Source organism: Salmo salar, chromosome 16, assembly GCF_965601325.2.
Source record: "Salmo salar chromosome 16, fSalSal1, whole genome shotgun sequence".
Taxonomy (NCBI): domain Eukaryota; kingdom Metazoa; phylum Chordata; class Actinopteri; order Salmoniformes; family Salmonidae; genus Salmo; species Salmo salar.
The window spans coordinates 92,758,464-92,780,431 of NC_138306.1; the positions used below are offsets into that span (position 1 = coordinate 92,758,464).

At 47.8% G+C, this 21,968-nt stretch overlaps 1 protein-coding gene across 1 annotated transcript in view; it reads right to left on the bottom strand.

The window, feature by feature from the left end:
• LOC106574944 (protein diaphanous homolog 3) overlaps positions 1–21,350 on the bottom strand; it is a 676,792-nt gene extending 655,442 nt beyond the window's left edge. Inside the window, exon 1 of the mRNA XM_082963180.1 lies at positions 20,801–21,350. Coding sequence (XP_082819306.1) covers positions 20,801–20,920 — 120 coding nt within the window. The 5' untranslated portion in view covers positions 20,921–21,350. The remainder of the gene's footprint in view (positions 1–20,800) is intronic.
• Between the last annotated feature and the right edge of the window lie 618 nt (positions 21,351–21,968).

Sequence of the window (21,968 nt, forward strand, 5' to 3'; positions counted from 1 at the left end):
GCCAGAGAGCCAGAGAGCCAGAGAGCCAGAGAGCCAGAGAGCCAGAGAGCCAGAGAGCCAGAGAGCCAGAGAGCCAGAGCGGCAGAGAGCGGCAGAGAGCGGCAGAGAGCGGCAGAGAGCGGCAGAGAGCGGCAGAGAGCGGCAGAGAGCGGCAGAGAGCGGCAGAGAGCGGCAGAGAGCGGCAGAGAGAGGCAGAGAGAGAGAGAGAGAGAGGCAGAGAGAGAGCGAGAGAGAGGCAGAGAGCGAGAGAGGCAGAGAGCGAGAGAGAGAGAGAGAGAGGCAGAGAGCGAGAGAGAGAGAGAGAGAGGCAGAGAGCGAGAGAGAGAGAGAGAGGCAGAGAGCGAGAGAGAGAGAGAGGCAGAGAGCGAGAGGCAGAGAGCGAGAGAGGCAGAGAGCGAGAGGCAGAGAGCGAGAGAGCCAGAGAGCGAGAGAGGCAGAGAGCGAGAGAGGCAGAGAGCGAGAGAGGCAGAGAGCGAGAGAGGCAGAGAGCGAGAGAGGCAGAGAGCGAGAGAGGCAGAGAGCGAGAGAGGCAGAGAGCGAGAGAGGCAGAGAGCGAGAGAGGCAGAGAGCGAGAGAGGCAGAGAGCGAGAGAGGCAGAGAGCGAGAGAGGCAGAGAGCGAGAGGAGAAACAGAGGGGTGAAGATAGAGACGGAGCTAGAAAGAGAGCGTGAACATGAGAGAGAGAACTTAGCACCACGACCATGAAGGTCAGTGAGAACGAGGCGTGTGAATGGCGGTAAACCAAACAGATTCAGTCCTCTGGGCCCAGCCTGCCCCCCCCCCCCCCCCCCTTGTAATTCAAACCCATTAAAATCAATCTGTCTACGTCCCAAATGGAACCCTATTCCCTATATAGTGCACTACTTTTGACCAGAGTCCCATAGAACTATATAGGGAATAGGGTTCCATTTATCCGTGTTGCCTTCAACTCCATGGAGGAGGAGGCCTCTAATCATTGCAGTCCATTCGGCTCCACCAAGCAGCGCCGACCACCAGGTGAATTGTTGTCTTATCCTTGAGAGGCCTGTATGGTGGACCTGAGTGACAGGACAGGGCTGCCATCCTACACAGGACGCATCCCAAATGGCATCCTATTTATTCCCTGGTGCTCCGGGCTGAAGTAGTGCACTACATAGGGAGTAGGGTGCTATTTGAAAACCTCTCTGGGTAGTTATGTGAAAGGAGAGCTAGACAGACGACAGTAATACTCTCTTTCAAAACAAAACAACTGATTGTGGAATCAGAGTAAATGAGGTTGTGTGTCACGGCTGTAATTGAGGAGCCATTTTGAGGGAGACGAGTTGAGATAAAAGACTGTGGAATATGAAGCCACACACACACACAACAACATCCTAATCAATAAAACAGGAAGAACACAACAACAACATCCTAATCAATAAAACAGGAAGAACACAACAACAACATCCTAATCAATAAAACAGGAAGAACACAACAACAACATCCTAATCAATAAAACAGGAAGAACACAACAACAACATCCTAATCAATAAAACAGGAAGAACACAACAACAACATCCTAATCAATAAAACAGGAAGAACACAACAACAACATCCTAATCAATAAAACAGGAAGAACACAACAACAACATCCTAATCAATAAAACAGGAAGAACACAGAACAGAAATACAACATCTTATCCATCATCTCACCAACGCCCTTCCCTCTCCTCCTCCTCCTCCTCCTCCTCCTCCTCTCCCCTGCAGCGGCTGTACATCTCCTCCAGAATGTAATATTAGTGGGATAAGGTGATCAGGACCTCTGACCTCTGTCCAATCCCCGCCACTGGTAGAGGTTTTTGGAGGGAGGTGCTGGGAATTATGGCATTGCGATTGGATACTGTGATTTTATAGAGATTGAATGTTCTGAACATATTGTTCACCATATGTCTGCTGCAGAGGGACAATGCAGAGGGACAAGACAGAGACAATGCAGAGGGACAAGACAGAGACAATGCAGAGGGACAAGAGAGAGACAATGCAGAGGGACAAGACAGAGACAATGCAGAGGGACAAGACAGAGACAATGCAGAGGGACAAGACAGAGACAATGCAGAGGGACAAGAGAGAGACAATGCAGAGGGACAAGAGAGAGACAATGCAGAGGGACAAGACAGAGACAATGCAGAGGGACAAGACAGAGACAATGCAGAGGGACAAGACAGAGACACGGCAGAGGGACAAGACAGAGACAATGCAGAGGGACAAGACAGAGACAATGCAGAGGGACAAGACAGAGGGACAATGCAGAGGGACAAGACAGAGGGACAATGCAGAGGGACAAGACAGAGGGACAATGCAGAGGGACAAGACAGAGGGACAAGACAGAGGGACAATGCAGAGGGACAATGCAGAGGGACAATGCAGAGGGACAAGAGAGAGACATGACGAGACAATGCAGAGGGACAAGAGAGAGACATGACGAGACAATGCAGAGGGACAAGAGAGAGACATGACGAGACAATGCAGAGGGACAAGAGAGAGACATGACGAGACACATTTTGATCAGTCATGGAAATAAAAGGGTTGAAAAGCACATTGTCTCCCTGTTTAAAAACAAGGAAGAGAACAAGCTATGGAGGAAAAACATGCTGGAGTTTTTGGTGCAGGTACAGACAATAATATTGCGATATTGTCAAAACGATACAGTAGATGGTCCTGATATGTAACTGTAGTGATTTTTCACCCCCATCACTAGTGTGTGTGAGGAGCAGAGCGGCAGGCTCTCCGTCCGTCCGTCTGTCCGTCCGTCCGTCCGTGAGGAGGTGAAATGACTGGGCTGACAGCACGACTGCATCACAAACGGCACCCTATTCCCTTTATAGTGCACTACCCTACGAGGGGGGCCACCTGGTCAAAAGTAGTGCACTATCTAGGGAACAGGGTGCCATGAGGGACATAGCCAGAGAGGTGAAATGATTGGGCTGACAGCTAGTCTCCACAGGTTCCAAGCAAGGTCAGGGGCTGGGCGGTGAGCCAGAAGCAGGGCCCTGGTCTGAATAGCAATCACTGCATCACACAGGTGACAGCCACTGAGGCTAGCAGCCAAGGGGTGTCCCAAACCCTATTCCCTACAGCGAGACCCTCCGGGACCATGGTCAAAAAGCAGTGCGCTACAAAGGGAATAGGGAGTCAATTAGGATGTAGTCACAGCCAGCGAGGCAGCCAGGCAGGTGGAATCCTGTCCTGCCATACCATAATATCAAGATGGGATATTAAATGCCTGGTATTATTATCCTTGTGGCATCCAAGGTATAGGGAAATACACTAGATTTGATTTGCAGTGTTGAATCAAACCAGCTGTCCACTTCAAGTTACCCTGACCTGAGAAGGTGTGTTCATAGAGCTACTGAAGACAACACCCTGCTTCCTAACTGGGTTTCAGTCCCCCCTGGAACCTCCAACCTAGTCCCCCCCCCCCCGGCACCTCCAACCTAGTCCCCCCCCCCCCCTCGGCACCTCCAACCTAGTCCCCCCCCCCTCGGCACCTCCAACCTAGTCCCCCCCCCCCCCTCGGCACCTCCAACCTAGACCCCCCCCCCTCGGCACCTCCAACCTAGTCCCCCCCCCCCCCTCGGCACCTCCAACCTAGTCCCCCCCCCTGGCACCTCCAACCTAGTCCCCCCCCCCGGCACCTCCAACCTAGTCCCCCCCCCCTGGCACCTCCAACCTAGTCCCCGTCCCCCGGCACCTCCGACCTAGTCCCCGTCCCCCCCCCCTGGCACCTCCACCTCCAACCTAGTCGCCCCCGGCACCTCCGACCTAGTCCCGTCCCCCGTCCCCCGGCACCTCCGACCTAGTCCTCCCGCCCCGGCACCTCCGACCTAGTCCCCCCCCCGGCAACTCCGACCTAGTCCCCCCCCCGGCAACTCCAACCTAGTCCCCCCCCCCCCCCGGCAACTCCAACCTAGTCCCCCCCCCCCCGGCAACTCCAACCTAGTCCCCCCCCCGGCAACTCCAACCTAGTCCCCCCCCCGGCAACTCCAACCTAGTCCCCCCCCCCGGCAACTCCAACCTAGTCCCCCCCCCCGGCAACTCCAACCTAGTCCCCCCCCCCGGCAACTCCAACCTAGTCTCCCCCCCGGCAACTCCAACCTAGTCCCCCCCGGCAACTCCAACCTAGTCCCCCCGGCAACTCCAACCTAGTCCCCCCCGGCAACGCCAACCTAGTCCCCCCCGGCAACTCCAATCTAGTCTCTTCAATCATCTAAAAGTTTTATGGTGGAAAAACCTGAAAATCTAATAATTGCGACTGTGCCATTTGCTGTTGCTACCTAACCTGTTGACGCATTGTGTTCTGTCGTTGCCGTGGAAACAGGAAGGAAACGATCTTTTCAGCGGGTGGGTGGCGTGGCGTGCAGCAGAGTAGTTTTCAACATGCCAGTCATGAACGCTGGCTCCTCACACACAGACACACGTCCACCTCACAGTGAAGTGAAGGAGAGGCCAAGGCTGTCCACTGCCGTCTACTCTACTCATCCCAAACGGTTTCCTATTCCTTATGGGCCCGGGTCAAAACGAGTGCACTATATAGGGAATAGGGTGACATTTGGAATACAAAAAACACACACAGTCACCTAAAGTTACCTACCACTGCAGCAAACCAACAAGTGAAGGGAACCATTTCCATTTTGTGTCAGAAGGACCCCACTCCCAAAGATAGTAGAGTGTGTGAAACAGGGGGGGTTGTAAATAACTCAACCAGAAATAACAGTGAACTGGCATATCGAGAGGATCAATAATACTGCTTTAGAAAGCAGCTCACAAAAACAAGTCCAAAACAATTCAGAACTGCAGTAATAAATAAAACAGTTGATCTGACAGGTATTTTATAAAACATTTAAAAAATATATTAAAAAAACATTTTGAAAAAAAAAAGGCTAACAGCGTACTACTCCCCGGTGCACAGCAGTGCGTCGAGTTCCAGGTACTACTCCCCCCTCGATAAAACCTCTCCTGAAGCTTTTTCATTGTTTGATAAGTTTGGGTGAAAAATGGGCTGTTTTTGGTCCATTTTAAAAAGGGGCTCAGTGTTAACTGCACTGTTAGTAGAGTGAGACATGTTGTGATCAACCAGAGCCACAACTGGCAGATCCTATAATTACCTCTCCACAAAAACGGTTCTGTTCATGAAGCTGCTGCACTGCCTACCAATCAGGAAGAAACACTGGCTCCCTACTCCCTTTATAGGGCACTACTTTAGACCCTACTCCCTTTATAGGGCACTACTTTAGACCCTATTCCCTTTATAGGGCACTACTTTAGACCCTATTCCCTTTATAGGGCACTACTTTAGACCCTATTCCCTTTATAGGGCACTACTTTAGACCCTACTCCCTTTATAGGGCACTACTTTAGACCCTACTCCCTTTATAGGGCACTACTTTAGACCCTACTCCCTTTATAGGGCACTACTTTAGACCCTACTCCCTTTATAGGGCACTACTTTAGACCCTACTCCCTTTATAGGGCACTACTTTAGACCCTACTCCCTTTATAGGGCACTACTTTAGACCCTACTCCCTTTATAGGGCACTACTTTAGACCCTACTCCCTTTATAGGGCACTACTTTAGACCCTACTCCCTTTATAGGGCACTACTTTAGACCCTACTCCCTTTATAGGGCACTACTTTAGACCCTACTCCCTTTATAGGGCACTACTTTAGACCCTACTCCCTTTATAGGGCACTACTTTAGACCCTACTCCCTTTATAGGGCACTACTTTAGACCCTACTCCCTTTATAGGGCACTACTTTAGACCCTACTCCCTTTATAGGGCACTACTTTAGACCCTACTCCCTTTATAGGGCACTACTTTAGACCCTACTCCCTTTATAGGGCACTACTTTAGACCCTACTCCCTTTATAGGGCACTACTTTAGACCCTACTCCCTTTATAGGGCACTACTTTAGACCCTACTCCCTTTATAGGGCACTACTTTAGACCCTACTCCCTTTATAAGGCACTACTTTAGACCCTATTCCCTTTATAGGGCACTACTTTAGACCCTACTCCCTTTATAGGGCACTACTTTAGACCCTACTCCCTTTATAGGGCACTACTTTAGACCCTAGTCCCTTTATAGGGCACTACTTTAGACCCTAGTCCCTTTATAGGGCACTACTTTAGACCCTAGTCCCTTTATAGGGCACTACTTTAGACCCTAGTCCCTTTATAGGGCACTAGTTTAGACCCTACTCCCTTTATAGGGCACTACTTTAGACCCTACTCTCTTTATAGGGCACTACTTTAGACCCTACTCCCTTTATAGGGCACTACTTTAGACCCTATTCCCTTTATAGGGCACTACTTTAGACCCTACTCCCTTTATAGGGCACTACTTTAGACCCTATTCCCTTTGTAGTGCACTACTTTAGACCCTATTCCCTTTATAGGGCACTACTTTAGAACCTATTCCCTTTATAGGGCACTACTTTAGACCCTATTCCCTTTATAGGGCACTACTTTAGACCCTACTCCCTTTATAGGGCACTACTTTAGACCCTATTCCCTTTATAGGGCACTACTTTAGACCCTACTCCCTTTATAGGGCACTACTTTAGACCCTATTCCCTATACAGTGCACTGCTTTAGACCCTATTCCCTATACAGTGCACTACTTTAGACCCTATTCCCTATATAGTGCACTACTTTAGACCTTATTCCCTTTATAGTGCACTACTTTAGACCCTATTCCCTATACAGTGCACTGCTTTAGACCCTATTCCCTATACAGTGCACTACTTTAGACCCTATTCCCTTTAAAGGGCAGTACTTTTGATCAGAGCTCTATGGGGAATAGAGGGGCATTTGGGACGCAGGCTGGGTTCCTTTTCCAACCTCACCTCCTTAGTGACCCGACTTGTTGTCTTCTACTCCTATTCTGCTTTATCACACGGACTGGATCTCCTGCTCTGTTCCACTATTCTAGTCCTATTCTGCTTTATCACACGGACTGGATCTCCTGCTCTGTTCCACTATTCTAGTCCTATTCTGCTTTATCACACGGACTGGATCTCCTGCTCTGTTCCACTATTCTAGTCCTATTCTGCTTTATCACACGGACTGGATCTCCTGCTCTGTTCCACTATTCTAGTCCTATTCTGCTTTATCACACGGACTGGACCTCCTGCTCTGTTCCACTATTGTTCTGTTTTAATTTCACCATTCCAGTTTGACAACATTCCCCTCTCTCTGTCCTGTCTGTCTTTCACACATCAACTTGTTCTCAATGGTAAACAAACACCTTTCCATCCAATCATCTACAGTAACAGATTGAAATGAGCAAACTTGATTTTAGAGAGATTCCTTTCGACCAATCAGAAAAGAGTATTCAGCCAAGCCGTATAACAGACTTGACTAAAATACAATTTATAAGTCAATCTCAAAGGGAACAGAAGGGCAGGCAGAACCAAAGAGAGACCAGATGTCTACTCTCTATAGATGTTACCAGCCCTGCCACTAACTGACCCCCCTATAGTCTCTATAGATGTTACCAGCCCTGCCACTAACTGACCCCCTATAGTCTCTATAGATGTTACCAGCCCTGCCACTAACTGACCCCCTATAGTCTCTATAGATGTTACCAGCCCTGCCACTAACTGACCCCCTATAGTCTCTATAGATGTTACCAGCCCTCCACTAACTGACCCCCCTATAGTCTCTATAGATGTTACCAGCCCTGCCACTAACTGACCCCCTATAGTCTCTATAGATGTTACCAGCCCTGCCACTAACTGACCCCCCTATAGTCTCTATAGATGTTACCAGCCCTGCCACTAACTGACCCCCCTATAGTCTCTATAGATGTTACCAGCCCTGCCACTAACTGACCCACCTATAGTCTCTATAGATGTTACCAGCCCTGCCACTAACTGACCCCCTATAGTCTCTATAGATGTTACCAGCCCTGCCACTAACTGACCCCCTATAGTCTCTATAGATGTTACCAGCCCTGCCACTAACTGACCCCCCTATAGTCTCTATAGATGTTACCAGCCCTGCCACTAACTGACCCCCCTATAGTCTCTATAGATGTTACCAGCCCTCCACTAACTGACCCCCCTATAGTCTCTATAGATTTTACCAGCCCTGCCACTAACTGACCCCCCTATAGTCTCTATAGATGTTACCAGCCCTGCCACTAACTGACCCCCCTATAGATGTTACCAGCCCTGCCACTAACTGACCCCCCTATAGTCTCTATAGATGTTACCAGCCCTGCCACTAACTGACCCCCCTATAGTCTCTATAGATGTTACCAGCCCTGCCACTAACTGACCCCCCTATAGTCTCTATAGATGTTACCAGCCCTGCCACTAACTGACCCCCCTATAGTCTCTATAGATGTTACCAGCCCTGCCACTAACTGACCCCCCTATAGTCTCTATAGATGTTACCAGCCCTGCCACTAACTGACCCCCCTATAGTCTCTATAGATGTTACCAGCCCTGCCACTAACTGACCCCCTATAGTCTCTATAGATGTTACCAGCCCTGCCACTAACTGACCCCCTATAGTCTCTATAGATGTTACCAGCCCTGCCACTAACTGACCCCCTATAGTCTCTATAGATGTTACCAGCCCTCCACTAACTGACCCCCCTATAGTCTCTATAGATGTTACCAGCCCTGCCACTAACTGACCCCCTATAGTCTCTATAGATGTTACCAGCCCTGCCACTAACTGACCCCCCTATAGTCTCTATAGATGTTACCAGCCCTGCCACTAACTGACCCCCCTATAGTCTCTATAGATGTTACCAGCCCTGCCACTAACTGACCCACCTATAGTCTCTATAGATGTTACCAGCCCTGCCACTAACTGACCCCCTATAGTCTCTATAGATGTTACCAGCCCTGCCACTAACTGACCCCCTATAGTCTCTATAGATGTTACCAGCCCTGCCACTAACTGACCCCCCTATAGTCTCTATAGATGTTACCAGCCCTGCCACTAACTGACCCCCCTATAGTCTCTATAGATGTTACCAGCCCTCCACTAACTGACCCCCCTATAGTCTCTATAGATTTTACCAGCCCTGCCACTAACTGACCCCCCTATAGTCTCTATAGATGTTACCAGCCCTGCCACTAACTGACCCCCCTATAGATGTTACCAGCCCTGCCACTAACTGACCCCCCTATAGTCTCTATAGATGTTACCAGCCCTGCCACTAACTGACCCCCCTATAGTCTCTATAGATGTTACCAGCCCTGCCACTAACTGACCCCCCTATAGTCTCTATAGATGTTACCAGCCCTGCCACTAACTGACCCCCCTATAGTCTCTATAGATGTTACCAGCCCTGCCACTAACTGACCCCCTATAGTCTCTATAGATGTTACCAGCCCTGCCACTAACTGACCCCCCTATAGTCTCTATAGATGTTACCAGCCCTGCCACTAACTGACCCCCCTATAGTCTCTATAGATGTTACCAGCCCTGCCACTAACTGACCCCCTATAGTCTCTATAGATGTTACCAGCCCTGCCACTAACTGACCCCCTATAGTCTCTATAGATGTTACCAGCCCTGCCACTAACTGACCCCCTATAGTCTCTATAGATGTTACCAGCCCTGCCACTAACTGACCCCCCTATAGTCTCTATAGATGTTACCAGCCCTGCCACTAACTGACCCCCCTATAGTCTCTATAGATGTTACCAGCCCTCCACTAACTGACCCCCCTATAGTCTCTATAGATGTTACCAGCCCTGCCACTAACTGACCCCCCTATAGTCTCTATAGATGTTACCAGCCCTCCACTAACTGACCCCCTATAGTCTCTATAGATGTTACCAGACCTGCCACTAACTGACCCCCCTATAGTCTCTATAGATGTTACCAGCCCTCCACTAACTGACCCCCCTATAGTCTCTATAGATGTTACCAGCCCTGCCACTAACTGACCCCCTATAGTCTCTATAGATGTTACCAGCCCTGCCACTAACTGACCCCCCTATAGTCTCTATAGATGTTACCAGCCCTGCCACTAACTGACCCCCCTATAGTCTCTATAGATGTTACCAGCCCTCCACTAACTGACCCCCTATAGTCTCTATAGATGTTACCAGACCTGCCACTAACTGACCCCCCTATAGTCTCTATAGATGTTACCAGCCCTCCACTAACTGACCCCCCTATAGTCTCTATAGATGTTACCAGCCCTGCCACTAACTGACCCCCTATAGTCTCTATAGATGTTACCAGCCCTCCACTAACTGACCCCCCTATAGTCTCTATAGATGTTACCAGCCCTGCCACTAACTGACCCCCCTATAGTCTCTATAGATGTTACCAGCCCTGCCACTAAGTGACCTCCATTTATTCTGCTTGAATGCTCAGATGTTCCTTTCTGTCTCTCTCCTGCACACACACACACACACACACACCTGAGAGCTGCTATTCAGCATATCTGAGGACTGAAGACTCAATCAGCTGGTAGTAATTAGCGGTAATGCTTGTTGTTACGGTTGACCCCACCGTGTTGTTTTCTCCACTGGATAGACACACACACACACACACACACACACACACACACACACACACACACACACACACACACACACACACACACACACACACACACACACACACACACACACACACACACACACACACACACACACACACACACACACACACACACACACACACACACACACACACACACACACACAGAGAGAGAGAGGGGCCAAGCCAGATGGGAGTGGAGATTGTCCTGGGTAGAACAACGCCTTCTGAAGGGTGCAGCAGGATGTCAGTGACAAATATGAACACCTGCTCTCCGCATTTCATCCTAATCTGGTGAACAGCATTATGGGGATTTCTGACACATTCAACGGCAGCTTGAGTTTGGTTTTATTACGATGGCTTTATTAATCAAGGAAAGGTGTGCATGAAGGGACTGTGTGTGTGTGTGTGTGTGTGTGTGTGTGTGTGTGTGTGTGTGTGTCAAATCAAAAGTTTATTGGTCACGTACACAGATTTGCAGAGGTTATCGCAGGTGCAGCGAAATGTCTCTCTGAAATATGCACTGTACCGGGTTTCTATTTAATTATAGTGTTTTTACCCCTCAGCAGTTAATAGTGGCACAACCCTTCAGCATTTATTTGTGTGAAAAACAGAATTATGGCAAACAGCCATTACTGTAATTAAAGACTGCAGGGCATTTTTCACAGCTCAAGACACATCAGTAACAGTCATTACTTGTAACGGGGGGACGGGGACGGACGGGGGACGGGCGGACGGGCTGAGGTGATATTTTCTCTACTAATTCTCCTTTCAGAAATGGAACTCTTACCGACAGATCCAAGAACACCATTAGACATAAACATTTAAAAAACACATTCTGTCTTCTTCTTTGTGATAATTTTTGTAAAACATGTTTTTATTTTGGGGGGGGGGGGGGGGAGGAAAGTTGTATATTGAAAAGGAGCCCCAGAATAAATACAGTATGAAGTTCTCTGAAAGCTGCAGCTTTTGATGTCACTACTTCTAATAGAGAAACTGGTTTCCTTGTTATTCTGTGGTGTTATAGTACCACCTAGTGGTCAAATCACGGCACTTCACCTTGGGCCATAAACCCAAATATGGTTCCCCAACATAAAGTACTTCTCATTATCTCCTCTGTAAATATTTCCATCCGATCAGACAGTAGCCCAGGGGTATGTAATTGCCAGTAGCCCAGGGGTATGTAATTGCCAGTAGCCCAGGGGTATGTAATTGCCAGTAGCCCAGGGGTATGTAATTGCCAGTAGCCCAGGGGTATGTAATTGCCAGTAGCCCAGGGGTATGTAATTGCCAGTAGCCCAGGGGTATGTAATTGCCAGTAGTCCAGGGGTATGTAATTGCCAGTAGTCCAGGGGTATGTAATTGCCAGTAGTCCAGGGGTATGTAATTGCCAGTAGTCCAGGGGTATGTAATTGCCAGTAGCCCAGGGGTATGTAATTGCCAGTAGCCCAAGGGTATGTAATTGCCAGTAGCCCAAGGGTATGTAATTGCCAGTAGTCCAGGGGTATGTAATTGCCAGTAGTCCAGGGGTATGTAATTGCCAGTAGCCCAGGGGTATGTAATTGCCAGTAGCCCAGGGGTATGTAATTGCCAGTAGCCCAGGGGTATGTAATTGCCAGTAGCCCAGGGGTATGTAATTGCCAGTAGCCCAGGGGTATGTAATTGCCAGTAGTCCAGGGGTATGTAATTGCCAGTAGCCCAGGGGTATGTAATTGCCAGTAGTCCAAGGGTATGTAATTGCCAGTAGCCCAGGGGTATGTAATTGCCAGTAGTCCAGGGGTATGTAATTGCCAGTAGTCCAGGGGTATGTAATTGCCAGTAGTCCAGGGGTATGTAATTGCCAGTAGTCCAGGGGTATGTAATTGCCAGTAGTCCAGGGGTATGTAATTGCCAGTAGTCCAGGGGTATGTAATTGCCAGTAGCCCAAGGGTATGTAATTGCCAGTAGTCCAGGGGTATGTAATTGCCAGTAGTCCAGGGGTATGTAATTGCCAGTAGTCCAGGGGTATGTAATTGCCAGTAGTCCAGGGGTATGTAATTGCCAAGGATCATCCAAGTCAACTGAAATGACCTGACATCGGTAGAATCAGGATGTAGCCGTAACAGAGAGGTCTTAGCTGGCAGGCAGCTCCCCTCGACACAGCTGAACCAGATGCTGTGATAACGTAGAAGACTTACATTTACAACCGGGTGGCCATTTGAAAAATGTAGAAAACTGATATTGAAAAAGACAACGAGATGATAATGCAACTTCAAAAACAAACCAGCGGCAATACATCATGACGAGGAAGATGATTAATGAAGAGTGTGGTGACGAGCGTGTAGAGAGGGCTGCTCTGGGAACCAGCCTGATATCTACTGGACTTCTCCACAGTGTGTCTATCACCCAGTTGACGCCTCAGCAGCTCTGGGCGCCAGGAAGCTCACCACACAGTTCAGAGTAGCCAGTCGCCCTCACTAGGAGCCCTCCGCCGCCTCCGCCGCCACTCCCCTGCATCCCTCCGCCGCCTCTCCCCTGCATCCCGACGCCGCCTCTCCCCTGCATCCCTCCGACGCCGCCTCTCCCCTGCATCCCTCCGACGCCGCCTCTCCCCTGCATCCCTCCGACGCCGCCTCTCCCCTGCATCCCTCCGACGCCGCCTCTCCCCTGCATCCCTCCGACGCCGCCTCTCCCCTGCATCCCTCCGACGCCGCCTCTCCCCTGCATCCCTCCAACGCCGCCTCTCCCCTGCATCCCTCCCATTCCTCTCAAGCGTCAGTTGACTCCTCAAATTGATGGAGTCGGTGTTCCAAATGGCACCCTACTCCTTACATAGTGCACTACTTTTGACCAGGGTGTGTAGGGTTGCGGTTGAAAGTAGTGCGCTATAAAAAATATAAAAAAGGGAAAAGGGGGCCATTTGGGACGCAAAATGAGTGTATGCCCGAGGCGTTACAGCCTGAGATGCACAGGACGAAGCAATGTGACGATGGTGACTCATTGATGGCAGCTTTGAAGACTGTTTTCTTTACTCTTGTTAAGTTTCACTCGTATCAGTGTGGTTGTTAGTGTTCATCACCTGACTGTAATGTTAAATCACACATTCTCAGTCTTATCTGTAGTTACCATGGCGCCCCAGTAGCAGAGAGCTCCTGTAAATAATTAAATATGTACATATTTTTAACTGGTTTTAATTGAATTGTGAAGAATTTCATTTAATTGTGTTTCTGTTTTTTAATAAACTGTTCTGTTTTTGATAACATTGAGTTTTATTGCATATTTCTCTCCTGTCCTGCAGACTACTAGTCCACTGTGTGTTCTTGGTGGAAGTTTCCATGTGTACGGTCCTGCAGCACATCGATTTTTGTCATTGATTTGTTCCCCATTTCATCACATGGGGTAAGACGTGAAGATCTGTTTTTAACACACCAATAGTTCTCTGATCAAAAGTAGTGCCCTATAGAGGGAACAGGGCGGTATAAAAGTAGTGCCCTATATAGGGAACAGGGCGGTATAAAAGTAGTGCCCTATATAGGGAACAGGGCGGTATAAAAGTAGTGCCCTATATAGGGAACAGGGCGGTCTAAAAGTAGTGCCCTATATAGGGAACAGGGCGGTATAAAAGTAGTGCCCTATAGAGGGAACAGGGCGCTACAAAAGTAGTACCCTATAGAGGGAACAGGGCGGTATGAAAGTAGTGCCCTATATAGGGAACAGGGCGGTATAAAAGTAGTGCCCTATAGAGGGAACAGGGCGGTATGAAAGTAGTGCCCTATATAGGGAACAGGGCAGTATAAAAGTAGTGCCCTATATAGGGAACAGGGCGGTATAAAAGTAGTGCCCTATATAGGGAACAGGGCGGTATAAAAGTAGTGCCCTATATAGGGAACAGGGCGGTATAAACGTAGTGCCCTATAGAGGGAACAGGGCGGTATAAAAGTAGTGCCCTATATAGGGAACAGGGCGGTATAAAAGTAGTGCCCTATATAGGGAACAGGGCGGTATAAAAGTAGTGCCCTATAGAGGGAACAGGGCGGTATAAAAGTAGTGCCCTATATAGGGAACAGGGCGGTATGAAAGTAGTGCCCTATAGAGGGAACAGGGCGGTATAAAAGTAGTGCCCTATAGAGGGAACAGGGCGGTATAAAAGTAGTGCCCTATATAGGGAACAGGGCGGTATGAAAGTAGTGCCCTATATAGGGAACAGGGCGGTATAAAAGTAGTGCCCTATAGAGGGAACAGGGCGGTATAAAAGTAGTGCCCTATAGAGGGAACAGGGCGGTATAAAAGTAGTGCCCTATATAGGGAACAGGGCGGTATGAAAGTAGTGCCCTATAGAGGGAACAGGGCGGTATAAAAGTAGTGCCCTATAGAGGGAACAGGGCGGTATGAAAGTAGTGCCCTATATAGGGAACAGGGCGGTATAAAAGTAGTGCCCTATAGAGGGAACAGGGCGGTATAAAAGTAGTGCCCTATATAGGGAACAGGGCTCCATCTAGGACCTATCCTCTGTTAAATCATAGCTGTTTACTATCCCTCATTCAACTTGATTAAATCTTGTTCTGATTTCATGGTGAACTAGTGGTTAATTGACCAAGCCGTTCTCTCACATCCCACAGAGAGGCTGTGTATCGATCTCAGCCTCTGGGAAATTACACAGGAATTTAGAGAAAGTTACGAACAGTCAAAATCACGTCGTTCATGAAATTGGATAAAAACAGATCAAAGTACGACGACCAAAGTTTGAAAAAAAGGACTGTTGATTCCACATCGATAAAGTTAAATCAGGAAGTTCCTGGTCGTCGTCGTCGTCCCCGTGTCAAACACTTTGATTCAAGAGGCGGGATTATTATGGGGATAGGGTGACATCAGCCTAACTGTCATTTGAATACACCAATGGTAACGTGATATTCTCTTACCTAATTTAAACAAGCCACTGCCATTGCACAGCCACAGGCCTCTACAAGCCACTGCCACAGATTGTGTTCCATGATATAATACAACCAGTTGATAGTACAGAGAGAGAGAGAGAGACTCAGACCCCACACTGTTACCGACAGACAGAGAGAGAGAGACTCAGACCCCACACTGTTACCGACAGACAGAGAGAGAGAGAGACTCAGACCCCACACTGTTACCAACAGACAGAGAGAGAGAGAGAGAGAGAGAGAGAGACTCAGACCCCACACTGTTACCAACAGACAGAGAGAGAGAGAGAGAGAGAGACTCAGACCCCACACTGTTACCGACAGACAGAGAGAGAGAGAGAGAGACTGAGACCCCACACTGTTACCAACAGACAGAGAGAGAGAGACTCAGACCCCACACTGTTACCAACAGACAGAGAGAGAGAGACTCAGACCCCACACTGTTACCAACAGAGAGAGAGAGAGAGAGAGAGAGAGAGAGAGAGAGAGAGACTCAGACCCCACACTGTTACCAACAGACAGAGAGAGAGAGAGAGAGAGAGAGACTCAGACCCCACACTGTTACCAACAGACAGAGAGACTCAGACCCCACACTGTTACCAACAGACAGAGAGAGAGAGAGAGAGAGAGAGAGAGAGACTCAGACCCCACACTGTTACCAACAGACAGAGAGAGACTCAGACCCCACACTGTTACCAACAGACAGAGAGAGAGAGAGAGAGACTCAGACCCCACACTGTTACCAACAGACAGAGAGAGAGAGAGACTCAGACCCCACACTGTTACCAACAGACAGAGAGAGAGAGAGACTCAGACCCCACACTGTTACCAACAGACAGAGAGAGAGAGAGACTCAGACCCCACACTGTTACCAACAGACAGAGAGAGAGAGAGACTCAGACCCCACACTGTTACCAACAGACAGAGAGAGAGAGAGACTCAGACCCCACACTGTTACCAACAGACAGAGAGAGAGAGAGAGAGAGAGAGAGACTCAGACCCCACACTGTTACCAACAGACAGAGAGAGAGAGAGAGACTCAGACCCCACACTGTTACCAACAGACAGAGAGAGAGAGACTCAGACCCCACACTGTTACCAACAGACAGAGAGGAGAGAGAGACTCAGACCCCACACTGTTACCAACAGACAGAGAGAGAGAGAGACTCAGACCCCACACTGTTACCAACAGACAGAGAGAGAGAGACTCAGACCCCACACTGTTACCAACAGACAGAGAGAGAGAGAGACTCAGACCCCACACTGTTACCAACAGACAGAGAGAGAGAGAGAGACTCAGACCCCACACTGTTACCAACAGACAGAGAGAGAGAGAGACTCAGACCCCACACTGTTACCAACAGACAGAGAGAGAGAGAGAGAGACTCAGACCCCACACTGTTACCAACAGACAGAGAGAGAGAGAGAGACTCAGACCCCACACTGTTACCAACAGACAGAGAGAGAGAGAGACTCAGACCCCACACTGTTACCAACAGACAGAGAGAGAGAGAGACTCAGACCCCACACTGTTACCAACAGACAGAGAGAGAGAGAGACTCAGACCCCACACTGTTACCAACAGACAGAGAGAGAGAGAGAGAGAGAGAGAGACTCAGACCCCACACTGTTACCAACAGACAGAGAGAGAGAGAGAGAGAGAGAGAGAGAGAGAGAGACTCAGACTCCACACTGTTACCAACAGACAGAGAGAGAGAGAGAGCGCGAGAGAGAGAGAGAGAGAGAGACTCAGACCCCACACTGTTACCAACAGACAGAGAGAGAGAGAGAGAGAGCGACTCAGACCCCACACTGTTACCAACAGACAGAGAGAGGAGAGAGAGAGAGAGAGAGAGACTCAGACCCCACACTGTTACCAACAACTAATGACATTACCACGGTCAGTCAGTCACAGCCAGCAGCTACACTACAGGGGGGACTGCAAAACACCTAGTGGGACACAGAGAACCACACACACAGACAACAGAACCACACACACAGACAGACACAGACAGACAGAACCACACACACAGACAACAGAACCACACACACACAGACAGACAGAACCACACACACACAGACAGAACCACACACACACAGACAGAACCACACACACACACAGACAGAACCACACACAGAGACAGACACAGACAGACAGAACCAGACACAGACAGACAGAACCACACACACGACAACAGAACCACACACACAGACAACAGAACCACACACACAGACAACAGAACCACACACACAGACAGACACAGACAGACAGAACCACACACACAAACAGAACCACACACACAGACAACAGAACCACACACACAGAGACGACAAAACCACACACACAGACAGACAGAACCACACACATAGACAGACAGAACCACACACACAGACAGAACCACACATACAGACAGAACCACACACACAGACAGACAGAACCACACACACAGACAACAGAACCACACACAGAGACAGACACAGACAGACAGAACCACACACACAGACAACAGAACCACATAAGGAGGGACGGCAGTAGCTAGGAAGTAAGTATTCTTGTCTGAGCCAGAACGGCCCACAGGGCAGGAGCCTACGTCCTGTAGTGTGAGGCAGCTTGATGTTCACCCTCTGGACCAGACACTAGTCTACGGCAGGAGGTAACGAGGTCAAGGTGCTGTTTAAACAACCAGACACTAGTCTACGGCAGGAGGTAACGAGGTCAAGGTGCTGTTTAAACAACCAGACACGTAGTCTACGGCAGGAGGTAACGAGGTCAAAGGTGCTGTTTAAACAACCAGACACTAGTCTACGGCAGGAGGTAACGAGGTCAAGGTGCTGTTTTAAACAACCAGACACTAGTCTACGGCAGGAGGTAACGAGGTCAAAGTGCTGTTTAAACAACCAGACACTAGTCTACGGCAGGAGGTAACGAGGTCAAAGTGCTGTTTAAACAACCAGACACTAGTCTACGGCAGGAGGTAACGAGGTCAAGGTGCTGTTTAAACAACCAGACACTAGTCTACGGCAGGAGGTAACGAGGTCAAGGTGCTGTTTAAACAACCAGACACTAGTCTACGGCAGGAGGTAACGAGGTCAAAGCATTGCTGAGAATAAACAAGTCGGTGGTGCAGAACTACAATTAGAATGCAGTACCCACAGTTCACTGCTACAGTGCAAATATGTTCTGACTCACTATACTGTCTCTGGAACATTCTGATGGAAAGACAGAGAACCAGGAAATAGAAAGTCCACACTCCAGATTCCTCTAGCATGACATAACCACGGCAACACCACAGTTGACATTCCCTGGGTATTATTATTGTATGTTTTATTCCCTCCATCTGTTGAGCTGATTTCCTGTTACACACTCCCTGTGTCAATCCCTCCCTCCAAACCTCTGAAACCTTGAAAAAAAAAAATAATACATTTTACGGCCCAGATTGAGCTAAACGAGTGTGTTTGTGTGAGTGTCACATTACCACGGTACTTAACAGATTGGAAGAGGACCTAGGGACCTCAGGAGAAGACACTCATAATGGATAAAACGTTCATCTAGGGCAGCAGTGTAATAGACAGTCAGCAATTCCATTTGAAAAGGTAATATAACCTCTGGCTTGACGCAGGGAGCTCAGAATATACATCCAAATGGACCTCTATTTCCATAAGGCTCTAGTCCAAAGTAGTGCACTATGTAGGGAATAGGGTTCTATAGGGCTCTGGTCTAAAGTAGTGCACTATGTAGGGAATAGGGTTCTGTAGGGCTCTGGTCTAAAGTAGTGCACTATGTAGGGAATAGGGTTCTGTAGGGCTCTGGTCTAAAGTAGTGCACTATATAGGGAATATGGTGCCGTTTGGAACAAAGGCCTTATTACCAACTTCTGCAGTCGGTTGCTCAAGCCTCCGTATTTGCATTGAATTAGAATTAAAAAGTCAGAGAAGAGAGAGAGACAGAGAGGAGTTTCTCCATTAGTTTTATGTCACTCATAAAATGTCATTAACATTTGTCGGCCGTGATCTGCCGCCTAAAGAGGAAAGAACCATTTATCTAACACAAAAGAAGTTCCTCAGACAAGCATCAATGCTTCGCTTCAATACTGGCACAGGTGACAATGCAAATAAATGAAAGTGTATTTTATTTATTTTTTACATTTTTAAAACCTGGCTGCAGAATAAACTGAAACGTTGTTACTGAAATAAAAACATAAAGCTGAAGCAATGAAAAAGGAGAGTGTGGAAGTCAGAACCATTGAAGTAGAATCATCATTAGACTCGAATTCTAGAAGTGGAACATCTGAAAGAGTAGACTGATGCCTGGTGTGGCAGGAACAGACCTACAATACAGAGTCTCAAATGGCCCCCTATTCCCTATACAGAACACTACTTTAGACCAGTCAGCCCAAGGAGAGGTCAAACCTTGTTTGTCCTCGTGGTGTGGAGAAAGACAGACCAGAGCAGAGCAGACATGATCAGTCAGTAGAGTAGAGAGGCAGTGGAATTACACCTAGCTACTTATCCCCTGGCTAATTTTACCTGTTCATACAGCCCAGCTTGTCTGAGGCAAAGCAAATACAACCACCATAATGTAATGCTGGACTGTAAGGCCTCTATCTGGGATATCAACAATACTTCTACGTCCTGTACTGACTTATATCCTACATTGTTATTTTAACATTAGTCAGATACCACACCCTTAGTCTAGTACCTCAACTCCTCCACGGACTAGAGTTTTTTAAACGAACCTCTGACTCGCTATGCATCGACACTTAACATTTTTTACATTCTTTACGTGTAGTTATGTTTGTCCTCTAGTGTTGCATGCCTGTCTTAGTTTGCTGAAATACAAACAACGTTTTGTATAGGTAAACTGTAACGTCCAGTAATGTATACCACAAATCTCAGGTATACAATCTGTAGCTATGTTGAATGTATGATATATTACAGACGACCATTAGAAAAGGAGAGACACGTCCCTTTCTTTTTGAAGAGAGAGAGTGGGCTTTGCCGCATTTGGCACAGAGCAAATCCATGTAAAATGATTCATGTCAACGTTACCATCATCAGTGGAAATAAAAGTGGGATTTAGCACAATGTGAATGCAGACAAGACAGATTGACTCTCAAAACAATCAGTACATGGCATTGTACTGGAATGTCAATTGGCAGGTTTACGGGAACAAGTATTTAACTACTTAGCCTGAATCATCGCATAGTGGAGGGTGGGCAAAATGCACTGTCAAACGTCACCTTAGCTATCCCTGAGAGCTCATTTACAATCCAGGGCGAGTTGTGTCACTTGAGGTAAACTGTGTCGAGTCAGTGACACTTTCAGTGATTGAGTTTTAGAAAAGGGGCCTACTTACAAACTTCGGTTTACGTTCTCCATCCTCGCATCCAGACGCTCCCCCTTGTCCGGCGGTGAACCCCTTCTTTCGCTGTTTTTCTCGTCCACTGGATTGAAGATTATTCCAATGGTTCTCCATGATAACTACGGTAGTTTAGCTAGCTAGCTGGGCTTACTCACTGTCACTACTGTACCCGACCTTTCCAAAAAACGGCGAAACATGCAATACGGTTAGTTAACAAAAAGCGATTATATGGGGAAAAGTTACTTAAACCTGATATCGGGTACAAACAGCCAATGTGACAAGAGACCCCTCAGAGATGCTAACGAGCTGGCTAACTATCACGGTCGGATTTCCTTAATCCAATTTGTGGCTTTTCAGGTAGTTTGCCTTCCAAGACGTATAGAAAAGATAAACTACAGTTACCAACACGTTTTCTTGAATACAATTGTTAAAATATTTGCAAAACGATGTTGACAACGTTAGTCAAGCTATCAGACAACGTTAAAGCGAGTTGATATTTTTACAGTTGAAACTTCTGACTGTAATTTTTTTTCCCAGTCCGAAAACCGCGCCACCGGAAGTTGTCAGTGTGACGTGGTTTCATTCTAGCCAATTGTTGTTGCCGACAACTGAAACGCCTTTAATTTTGAGATAGACGATTGGTCGTTCGTCATGTCACTCAATTCCATTCAAGAGATGAGCGACGTGATAAAAACGACGCGGGAGAAAAAAATTTATGTTGATTATTAATCTACAAATACTCTTTTAACAAAAATGTTGATAGTTTTAAAATGGCCTTGTAGACTAAAATATTTTCCCTGAATCCAACTCTTTCATGTGTCGAAGATACACAGACACTTGGCCAAATCTTACTGTGTATAGTCTGTGGGAATCATCAAACCTCTCTTTGGATATTGTACAGTTATTTAGTACAGTTATTTAGTGGTTGCTTGTAGAGGGCCGGTACCGACAGAGATCACTGAGGCGCGGTCGGACAGACACACCATTTTGGGATGAAAATATTTTTGTTGTCCCTGAGATTATTTGGAAACGGTCGTCTTTCTGCTTTGTATGCGTTAGCCTAATTTTACCTATTGTATTAAAATCACATCTTTGACTTTTTCGCATTATTCACACACTCAGAATTCAACGTCAGTAGTTTACCTCTCCTCTCCTAGTTGAG